Raw genomic sequence first — 12,519 nt, 5'->3', positions numbered from 1 at the left:
ATTATAAAAAAATTGCTGCTTGTTTAAGCTACATATTTAAAATGAGCTGTAACTACACAATTCTTGAGATTTATTTTGGACAACCTAATTGTTTTATGTTCAATCTACTTAAATTTGTTACTTTATCAATTTGTGTTGGGATAACATGAATGAATTGTGTTTAGATCTGAGAGAATTTTTCTAAAAGCCTCAGTAGTTGCACTTTTTGTTACACAGACCAAAAACAGCAATAAACAAACATGAGCAACATCTTACTTTCATTTTCTTTTTTCTTTGCCGCTCCTTTTCCGAATCCGACTCTTCGCTGTCTTTACTCTGCTCATCTTCATCTTCGTCATCATCATCTTCCTCTCCAAGATCATCGATATCACTGCTGCTCACTCCATCGCTGTCTGTATCCAGCGATGATCCAGATTCACTCTCACTTACGCCAGGACCCTCCACCTGCTTCTTACGGGATTTCTGCATTGGTCGGCACAGACAATCAAGAGTTAACTCAGGAATGAATCCTACAAACAACCAACCCATCTCCTTCAACATTCATTCATTAGTTTTCCTTCAGCTTAGTCCCTTGTTTATCAGGGGTCACCACCGAGGAATGAGCCGCCAACTATTCCAGCATATGTTTTATGCAGTGGATGCCTTTCTAATCACAACCCAGTACTGGGAAATACCCATACACTCTCATTCTCACACATAAACTAATGTTAATTTCGTTTACCCAATTCACCTGTACCACATGTCTTTGGACTGTGTGGGAAACCGGAGCACCTGAAGAAACCCACATGATCATGGGGAGAACATGCAAACTCCACACAGAAATGCCAACTGGCCCAGCTGGGACTCAAACCAGCGGCCTTCTTGCTGTGAAGCAACAGTGCTGAGCCACCGTGCCACCACCAACTTCAACATAAATGAGCCAATGGCAGTTGAGTATCATTTGCATGGGAACCAAAACTCTGACAACTATACTTTTTAGCGCTATAGAGAAACATTAGATGATACAAAGCCATCATCAGTTTTATGTGTCTGGGGTACTTGTAACACTGATTCCAGGTATATGGAGATAAATAGAAATGCGTGATATAAAATTAAAAATATAGAACTTTATTTCCTATTACTTATTGTGATCATTTTTCCCCCAGGTTTTGCAGGTTGCAATGTTCTGAATTTTGCTTGCCAATCTTAAGCCAATTGTAATCGTTTGTTTTGGTTCAATTTTGAATTTTCCAAACCAGCAGAGAGCCCTGGGCACCAGAGTGAGTGCTCCGACTTGGCCCCCCCTAGTCCTACTTATTGCGATAATTTCAATGAATATTTTTCATATGTATCCAATGAGAGGCAAAAAAAGAGTGTGAAATCAAAATTTACAATTCATAGTGAACAATTCATATGTGCAAGTTAATTCACTGAAAAACTATTTTTTTTGACCATTTGCATCTATGTTTGGAGTGGCGGTCCTTCCCTGTTGACATCATTTTGATGGCTTATCCACGGCATTCTAAACCATGCCCCATTTAACATTAGTTTGCTGTGAAAGAATGGTGTGCAAATAGAAAGCCCCACCCCCTACTCAATATTCAGCTTCAGTTGGAACATCAACATGCTGAAATAAAAGTCTCAGCAACTTCCGGTTGACTTGAAATTTTAAAACAAGCATCATCTTCCCTTTAAACCAAATATAAGAGTGTTGAGCACACATATATCATGTTTTATTCAGAATGAAAGCTTGACGGAAGCAAAAATTACACAGTAAGTGAGTAAAAAGAAGACTGAAACACTTTAACTGATCAAACGAGAAGACAAACACCCAATTGTGTCAATATATGGTTAATCTTGAGTTCTTCAAGCCTTCCTGGGTATTTTTATAAGAATTAAACTTATTTATACTGCAATACTAATACTAATAGCCTCTATCATTATATAGAATACCATAAATATTATTGGGGTCTTCCGGTGGCTCAATGGTTAACACTGTCGCCACACAGCAAGAAGGTCACTAGTTTGAGTCTTGGCTGGGCCAGTTGGCTTTTCTGTGTGGAGTTGCCATGTTCTCCCTGTGTTCGCGTGGGTTTCCTCTGAGTGCTCCGGTTTTCCACACAGTGCAAACACATGCGCAATAGGTGAATTGAATAAACTAAATAGGCCATAGCATATGAGTGTGTGTGAAAGAGTGTGTATAGGTGTTTTTCCAGTACTGGTTGCGGCTAGAAGGGCTGCATAAAACAAATGTTGGACTATATGGCGGTTCATTTTGCTGTGGCGACCCCTGAGAAATGAGAAACTAAGCCAAAGGAAAATGAATGAATATATATTATTGCTTGTTTTGTGAATTGAAACCATGTTTGGTCACAAAAAGAAGTGATTTTAAAAAACTCGACTGATATTATGAACTCAAGTTCGAGTAAAAGTACGACAGTAGATCTCTTTGTACACATACTGTCATTAGAAACAGTAGCTTTGAAGAACAGGGCTCAGTGATAGGTGGATTGAATATTTGGTCATGCATGTGGGGTGTTTTGTGTGTTTAGACGTTTGGCGTTCGGTGCTGTCACACCTTCTCTTTAGTTTTCTGCGAGGGTTTCTCCTGAAGCTCCCCTGTGCTGTTGCTATGGTTACTGGCCTTGCGGTCGCGGGCTTTGGCGTTGAGTGTCCGGCTGTGTTCAGGGGGCCGGAGCGCGGGGGAGGGGGAAGCAGAAGCCGAAACCGTTCCTTTCGCCACAGAGGGAGACAGCGAACGACCGTTCACCGCTCCGTTCACACCTGCAGCAAACAGAGGTTACATGTACAGTAGCAGAGTTTAAAAAAAAATAATGAAGATTTCAACCTAAGATTTAAACTTACAGCTATAAAAAAAATAAGAGACCACGTTTTTGGATAGAGAGTGGGGACGAAAAGACCATTTTTTCATATAACCTATTTTTAAAAGTTTTAGACAGAAATATATATTTTGATGTGGTTACTAACTCATAAGTGTGGTCTATCAATATATGGTGGTATTTTGAACAAATGAAGAACAACATCAAAATAATTTCACATTAAACATAAATTGCACATCGCTACATTTGACCCCATCAGTAATCGTAAAATTGTCCCCAAAAGTAACACAACAGTATTTGCTAGATTTACTGGCTTAATCTTGTTTATATTAATATATATCTAACTATGGCCTTGTTAATGTTAACTGCAAACATATTTTGTCCTTTATTTTTTCAAAACATATTAAACTGCATTTTCATTTTAAATTTCACTTCCATCAAATGTTTCAAAAGCAACCCAATAATGCTAAATGTTACCATTTTTGAATATTTTTTACAATTATTAATGACAACATGCATTAATCTTATAAAACATATGAATCAAAACACTGAAAAATAATGTGGAAGTGAAAAATAAGGTTTGTCTATTAGCAGGGGGAGATAAACAACAGTGGTACATGAACTCTAGTCATTTAAACCTGATTTAAAAACTCAGAGATTACAAACTTAAGGATGTGTTGTTGCACTAAATAACCTGTAGATTGATAATTACTGTGATGCACGAAAAGAGAAACACAACCTGTAATAATTTGTTTTTTTTTTAAAAGAACCGCTACAATAATTGACTTTCTGCACTTAAAAAGTGAAATTTAGAGCTAACCGCAGAACAAGGTCCCTAAATCAGGTGATGTTTGGCAGCTCCATCAAGGGTTGCATGCTGAATGAGCTGTTATAGCCTAGAAAGCAAATGTATTCAGGGTTTTGAGAAAACTGCTTTGTTACTTTCGTCCCCTGTTACTTTCATCCTCGCTCTCTTCTACTAGGATTGAGTTTGAGCAAAATGTTAATAATTTTATTCTATTACGGTCTGATTAGTGTTCTTTAAATTCTGGATATATTGTCATTTGGAGCAATGGGTCCGAATAACAAAAGATTTCATTTGGTTTGATTGAAAATCAGGTTTATACAACCAAAAGTTCACTTGTTAAAACTTTGGGGGGAAAAAACATTGGTGTTGCTTAAAAATGAAAACAAATATTTTTTAATTGTTTTGACCAGTACGATTTACAACTTGTTCTTTGAGTAAAACAATTTTTTATTTAAATTTTTTATTTTTTACATAAAAAGTAAAAAATTTACTACATTTTTATATACATATACGTTTCATTTTAATAAATATGCAGACATATGTTTATTTTCATTTTCAATCCAATGTTTTGACTACAGATGATGATGTTGATGAATTTTTATTTAATGTCATGTCAGCAACAAAGGCTATTATCATGGCAAGAACATTTCGTTAATAAATATACAACAATATTTAAAATAATAATAATAATAATAATAATAATAATGATTTTTATGAGTAACAAAAACTCCTACAACTAATAATAACCACATCAAATTAAAAGGGTAGAACAACACTAATTATTCCTAATAAAATAACAACCATTAATAATATTAGCAATAATACCACTACTATTACTACTACTAAAAAATAATAATAATTGTAATACTTTTGAATTAAATTTTTTGACTACAGCCGATGATGTTGATGTTTTTTTTTTTTATTTGACTACAGATGATGTTGATGAATTTTTATTTAATGTCATGTTAGCAAGAAAAGCCTATTATCAAGGCAAAAACATTTCGTTAATACAGTTGAAATCAGAATTATTAGGCCCCGTTTGAATACATTTTTCTTTTTTAAATATTTCCCAAATGATGTTTAACAGAGCAAGGAAATTTTCACAGTATGTCTGATAATATTTTTTCTTCTGAAGAAAGTCTTATTTGCTTTATTTCGGCTAGAATAAAAAGCAGTTTTTTATTTTTTTTAAACACCACTTTAAGGACAAAATTATTAGCCCCTTTAATCTATATATTTTTCGATAGTCTACAGAACAAACCATCGTTATTCAATAACTTGCCTAATTACCCTAACCTGCCTAGTTAACCTAATTAACCTTGTTAAGCTTTTAAATGTCACTTTAAGCTGTGTAAAAGTGTCTTCAAAAATATCTAATAAAATCATGGCAAAGATAAAATAAATCAGTTATTAGAAATGAGTTATTAAAACTATTATGTTTGGAGATGTTAACAGAAATTGGGGAAAAAAATCAACAGGGGGGCCTAATAATTCAGGAGGGGGGTAATAATTCTGACTTCAATTGTAAATATACAATATTTAAAATAATAATAATGATTTTTATGTCTACCAAAAACTACTGCAACCAATAATTACATAAAATTTAAAAGTTTAGGCTAGGAAAAGTTATATAATAATATTAATAAATAATAATAATAATAATAATAATAATAATAATAATAATAATAATAATAATAATAATAATAATAATAATAATAATAATAATAATAATAATAATAAATATAATAATAATAATACTTATTCTACTAATTAAATGATTAATATTTTTAATGTCATGTCATCAAAAAAGACTATTTCATTACATTTCATTAATAAATATCCAATTAAAAACAACAAACAAATGAATATATAAATTATATAAGCATTTTTTTGACTACAGAAGGGTCACAAAAGCAATATTTGGTGGCGAAACCCATTACTGTATAACTGCTGTATAACATACTGTAAATGACCTTGTTTTATTGCCAATTTGGAAGAAATTAAATCAGACTTTAAATATTAACATTTTACACATGCTCAACTTTCCTAAATTGTTTTTCCCAAAGCTGTATATAATTTGTCAGCCTTTCTGAATTTCTAAAACAAAAGTATAAGTTTCAAGTGCCGAAGATGTGCTGATAAGCCGGCTGATAAATTCAGCACTGGAGGCGACTGCTCAAGGCGGTGATTACCGTGAGCACACCAGCCTGAAGGCTACATTACTGCTGCATTACTTTTGTTTAACTTTAAGTCTGCCTCCAAGGGATGGCATACATTTCCAGGAGGCATATATATACACTGGGTTTTTTTTTTAAAGATGAATACCTTTTGAGGCCTGGCTGCTCTTGCTGGGTGTGTACGGATTGGCCTCGTGGTTGTGAAGGGGAGGGGCAAATATTGGTGGCAGACCCAGGAAAGGCGGGAAGAAGGCTGGAGGACTCCGCCCATGTGCTTCTGCTGCTCTCCACCATTCTGAGAAAAGACAGAGGAACATTAGGATAGATCGCGTAAATTAGATATTAAAATAGATATAAAATATTAGATGCTATTTTATTATTTTATTATTATTATTATTATTAGTAGTAGTAGTAGTAGTATAGTAGTCAATCTACCTTTGTTTCTATAGTGCTTTATATACAGTGTAGACTGTGTCAAAACCACATAATGACAATAATAGTAATTTTTATAAATGTTTTTATTTACACGTTTTTAATTGAAACAGCAATTCCTAATAATAAAAGTTCTAATTATTTTCATTACTAATATTACTAGTAGTAATAATAGTAATTACAACAATAATAAAAATAGTAGTAGCTGTAGTCATTCATTCATTCATGGCATATTGAACCCCCAACTTATCCAGCATGTGTTTTACGCAGCGGATGCCTTTCCAGCTGCAACCCATCTCTGGGAAACATCCATACACACTCACTCACACTCATACAATACGGACAATTAAGCCTTCCCAATTCACCTGTACCACACGTCTTTGGACTGTGGAGGAAACCCAGAGGAAACCCACATTAATGCAGGGAGAACATGCAAACTCCACACAGAAACGCCAATTGACCCAACTGAGGCTCGAACCAGTGACCTATTTGCTGTGACGCGACAACACTACCTACTGCGCCACTACGTCACCAGTTGTGGTCATCTATATATATATATATATTAATAGTTATATAATACTAATAATTATATCTAATACTGGTTTTATATTAGTAGCAATTATATTACAATATTATTATTTTATTCTTACACTTCTACTACTACTGATATTAAATAACAATAAAATTATAATAATAATAAATGATAATAATAACAACAACAACAATAGTAATAATAGTAATAATAACAATAACAACAACAACAACAATAATAATAATAATAATAATAATAATAATAATAATAATAATAATAATAATAATAACAACTACTACTACTATTACTACATTTAACAATAACATTTTAACATTTGACAATAACATTTAAAACATTTTAAAAGTTATTCTTAGTAGTAGTTTTAGCATGGTTTCACTTTTATACATTATTACAATATTGTACCATTATTTCATAATGTTTCTTTAAGATACTTAAAATTTGATGTTGTGTGTTGTAAATCAACACTGAATGGCACTCATACCTGAGAAGGCTCCTAGTTGAGGATGAGCTGCGAGGGCAGCAGAAACCCCTAATCCTCCTAAACCTCCAAACTCTGGGCGGACAGTCGCCGGTGAGAGCAGACCAAAGGCTGGATGGGCCATGAGCGGGTACGCGCTGGGCACAGAGGTCACTGAACTGACACTGAAGGGCTGGTCACTGCCAGTCAACCCAAACAGAGGACCTGGACCAAGAAACGCACACACACACAAGACAACATTACACATTCAGCTATAAGTATCATTTACTGTCTTCATTTTAGCTAAACGTCCTGAGAAGTGCTTTGAAATGTTCAGTTTTTATTTGATGTTTGATGTAATGTCAACTGAAAAATGAAGAGAGGGTAGGATATTGAGTAGCTCCGCCCCTTTAAAAAACCTGCCAGTGAGAGTGGTTGAGATCAAGCGCATCAAATGAAAAGCAAATGAGAAGCTTCTTGAAGGAGGCGGGGCATGCTAGATACTAGAGAGCATTTCATTGGTCAGAAGATTTGATGAGAAAAGTATGAGGTGAGGTGAAAAAAAATTGTTGATCCATTTAGGAGAAGTGACAAACTGCAAGTTTGGATGTTTATATCACTTTTATATATTCTAAATGCAAATTTTGTCACAGACTGAAACTAACATCTAAAATTCTTTATTTTTTACCTTCACCACACATTTAAAGAGCAAGTCATGTGGGTTTAAAAGTCTTATTTGCAGTTTGTAACATCCTTCAATGTAAAGAGATTGCAGAAGTGATAAATATATAGTATCACCTATCAAAAAAAAACCTAACCATAACCCCAGTGTTTCCTCTAAGATTTTTTTCAGCTGTGGCGGTAGGCCTTTTTTTTTACAAAGATCTACCAACTACCTGTGACGTTATTTCAATGACAAATGTCGTGAGCGCAGTATTACAAGTCTAGATCGCATTTATGTAGTAGTCTACGAGCATGCGAATCTATTTGCTTGCGCGCCCCCTCTAATATGCACTGCTCAAGCGCAGATCTTCTTGTGCGCTCTCAAATAAACGCTGCTGAAGTGTGATTTAGCGCATTTATGTAACGAGCATGTCTCCAACATTTAGTAGATTTGCTAGGAATATTTATTAATGTCTCCAATAGACCTACAGAATGATATTAAGGTATCCTGAAGTTAAGTGAAACGGCTATACGTCGTGTTTGCTGGCCTCACGCATCCCGCACCTGTCAGTCAGTCAGTCAGCACGTAACCTTCAAAGGTTAAACAAATGACGCACAGCATTCCTACGGTTACAGAAAAGTTCGCACTGTTATAATTCACTTACATTTTAATAAGTTTTGATGCGATTGCTACCCACTATTAAAAGAAAAACAGGTCTGAATGTTTAGAATGAAAAGCTGTAATGTAGCCGTGGGGGATCAATTATGGTGTGGCGCCCCGCCATGGAAGAATGAATGTAGCAGAAACCATGCATAACCCTAACCCAAACCTTAATGAGTCGTTATATTTTCTAATCTTTTGCTAGCTACCGATGTATGTCAACACAAAAGTAACACATCTGCATAATCCCTGTTGCCAAATATGAACAGTGAAATTAGTGTTTTATTTCCGACAAATTAAAAAAAGATTAAATGACCAATCAAGTCAGGCTTGGAGTGTGTTTCTCAAACAATAATGTAACTTGTTGTTGAACTACTAAATAAACTGGAAATAAACTATGTAGTGACAAGTGTTTCCCTGAAGATTGTCTATCATTTGAACCATGATTATTAAAACAAAAATTTTGTAATGATGCTCTTAAAGGGGGTGGGATTTTGTTAAGATAAAATCCGTAACAGATGCGAATAAAAGTCAAATTTCTTCACAAGCCACGGCTGCGTTCAAAATGGCACAAATGTTTCCTGAGTGCACTTAGAGGGGTTAAAGCTGAACTGTATTTAAAAAGTATAAGCAGTTCCAACCACACAAAATTACAATGCTGTCTGCGAATGTAAACTCAGAAACAGAGAATCGTTTGTAACAATTAAACTTGTAATTAAAACGTCTATTGATTCAAACGAACTGTATCAAAGTCATGGCAAAATGATTCTAGTTTTACATGCATTTTATATAAAATGATTAATTATATGACGTTTTCAAGTTGTTGTAGGGGACTCCAACACAATATTAGCAATATTATTTCAAAATACAATGTGACCTGCTCTTTAATGCATTAATTTATTGGTAACAGCAATTAGCAATAATTTAAAGGGTCATAAAATGAAACGTAAAATGTTCTTGGTCTTGCAATAAAAACATATTGCAAGTTCAAAATATAAATTACTATTTTCCAGCAGATGTAAAACAAGGAATCTCCAAAAAAATCTGAGAACTGGACATGCATCGCTGAGGTGTATTATTCATGATGCACCTGACCAACTGAAAATTTTGTGAACTGAACTATTTTATAAATTATTGAGAATGTGTTGGCGGTTTGTCTTTTATTGAAATATACGGCAATACAGAGTCTTTAGTCTTTTGATGTAACACAGACAAGAAAATATATTTGTTATTTGAAATGAGTACAACCAGAATTTAATGCTAATAACATACCTAGCATATTTGACAGTGGCTTAGAAGATGATTACAGATGCAAATCAAAAAACATTTGCTTGAACTAAACTTGTTATTGTAGTTAGTGTAACTATTGCTTTGACTAACTTCCAAATGCATAACAAATGCTTTAATATCCACTAAAGGAGGATGAGCGTTTTCATATATGGCCCCTAATCTCTGGAATAGTCTTTCTGATAATGTCAGAGGCTCAGACATACTTTCTCAGTTTTAAACTAGAAGAAAATATATTTGTTATTTGAAATGCATGCAACCAAAATTTCACGCTAATAACACACCTAGCATTTTTGACTGTGGCTAAGAAAAGGATTACATATCCAGATAAAAATTTTTTTTTGCTAGAATTAAATTTTTCTACTGTATGTTGTGTAACTATAGCTTTGACTAACTTTCAAATGCTTTAATATCCACTAAAGTCCACTAAAGGAGGACGAACATTTTCATATATGGCCCCTAAACTCTGGAACAGTCTTTCTGATAATGTCAGAGGCTCAGACTTTCTGTTTAAAACTAGAAGAATATATATTTGTTATTTGAAATGCACACAACCAAAATTTCACGCTAATAACACACCTAGCATATTTGACTGTGCCTAAGAAAATGATTACATATCCAGATTAAAAAAAACATTTGCTGGAATTACATTTTTCTACTGTATTTTGTGTAACTATAGCTTTGATTAACTTCCAAATGCATTAATATCCACTAAAGGAGGACGAACATTTTCATATTTGGCCCCTAAACTCTAGAATAGTCTTTCTGATAATGTCAGAGGCTCAGACACACTTTCTCAGTTTAAAACTAGAAGAAAATATGTTTATTTGAAATGCATACAACCAGAATTACACACTATTAACATACCTAGCATATTTGACTGTGGCTAAGAAAATGATTATAGACCCAGATCAAAAACATTTGCTTTAATTGAACTTTTTATTGTAGTTTGTGTAACTATTACTTTGACTAACTTCCAAATGCATAACAAATGCTTTAATATCCACTAAAGTCCTCAAAAAGAAGGATGAGCGTTTTCATTTTTGGCCCCTAAACTCTGAAATAGTCTTTCTGATAATGTCAGAGGCTCACACTTTCTGTTTAAAACTAGATTATCTTTTTAGTGAAGCATATACACAATGCATCACATAACTGTAGGATACAGTTAAACTCAACTATTCAAATGCATTCTTTCACATTACATTAATATCTCAGATTAATATCAGCAGTTTACCTATGTTTATATACTGCCAACCCTTTACACAACTCCTTCACTTTTCTAATTTTGAATGTATTGTAATAATGTGCACCTTTTGTGAAGCTGCTTTGGCATTATTGAGAAAGGCGCTATGCAAGTAAACTTGAATTGAATGAATAATATCATTGTTCTTTAATAACAATGTCAACAGTCAATTGGACATGTTGGTTTTCCAGTTTAAATCTTATTGATTTTGTTTTTAGAGGCTTTGGAGGAATTCTCACTATGCTTTCATACTGTGAATCGCACACTGTTCAGAGTTGTAAGCATGTAGGGGAATGCCATTCATTCAAATTTGACATCCATTCTAATGGAGAATTTTCCAGACAGAGAGAAATTTAGGATGGAAAGTGATTTACAAATCACATTTATAACAAATAATGAACCTTTATTTAATTTTTTGGTGCAAAAAAAATCTGTTTATAAAATAACTTAAAATGTAAATATTAGTATACGCATTTCCTGGCCCTTTTTAAACCAGACGATTTGCCATGGAGTTAAAATAGTCAAACCTTAATATATTTTGTGTGAACAGTATTGATATTAATATCTTACACACTTTTGACTCTTAAGCAAATTTACCAAAGATATCGGTAAATGTCATTTTTATGTATTTTATTAATATCACTCGCTCTGCCTCTGGTGACGCTTTATTTATTGGAAAAGAAAGCTATTTATATGAATAAAAAGTGAGTGTTGTGTGATTGAGAGTTCAGTTTGAGCTTCAATGAGTGATTAGTCAAGATGTGTGGACTTGTGTATGTATGTGTTGTGTATGTTATGTATAAGGTTGTACAGCTCTGTATGTGTGTGATTGTGTGCCACAGGAAGAGAAAGTCTCCAAATGCTGAATCAGCCACAACTCTAGATATGATTTTCAGTAAATTCACCCCTAACGGTAGTCCTAGCTTTCAGTTTCCTCACAAATATTTTTTTTTCTTCAGTAGTGTGTGTTTAGATTTACAGTAGAGGGCAAAACGATTAGCCTTTTCTTCAAATTATTTTCCCAAGTGTTTTTTTTTTTATGTATTTCTTTTATATTTTATACTTATTTCTTTTAGTTTGGCCTGAAAAAATAATAAATAAAAATAAATAAAACTTTAAAATTGTAATTGAATTTACTAGTGATTAGTAAAATATTGAAAACGGCAATAATGGCAGAAAAAATTGAAATGAGTTATTAAAACTATTATACTATTAAAACTATTTAAAAAAATTGTAAAAAAAAAACTGTGAAAATGCATGGTTTTGTGTTAAAACAACATGAAGGAATCAAGTTAACACATTAGTTTTAACAAATTTAAGTTGATTGAACACAAAACAATTATGTTGTCCCCAAAAAACTCATCAATTGTCAATCTCAACAAATCTATCTATCTGTCTATCTGTCTGTCTGTCTGTCTG

General features: G+C 33.4%; 1 protein-coding gene across 1 annotated transcript in view; it reads right to left on the bottom strand.

Moving 5' to 3' along the window:
• The window catches only part of baz2ba (bromodomain adjacent to zinc finger domain, 2Ba), a 181,336-nt gene that overhangs the window by 66,599 nt on the left and 102,218 nt on the right, over nucleotides 1–12,519 (bottom strand). Inside the window, 4 exon segments of the mRNA XM_056459614.1 lie at nucleotides 256–462; nucleotides 2,558–2,763; nucleotides 5,953–6,099; nucleotides 7,271–7,471. Coding sequence (XP_056315589.1) covers nucleotides 256–462; nucleotides 2,558–2,763; nucleotides 5,953–6,099; nucleotides 7,271–7,471 — 761 coding nt within the window.

This window comes from Danio aesculapii, chromosome 6 (genome assembly GCF_903798145.1).
Source record: "Danio aesculapii chromosome 6, fDanAes4.1, whole genome shotgun sequence".
Classification (NCBI taxonomy): domain Eukaryota; kingdom Metazoa; phylum Chordata; class Actinopteri; order Cypriniformes; family Danionidae; genus Danio; species Danio aesculapii.
The sequence above is the reverse complement of the archived record's forward strand: the minus strand, read 5'-3'. Positions and strand labels throughout refer to the sequence as shown.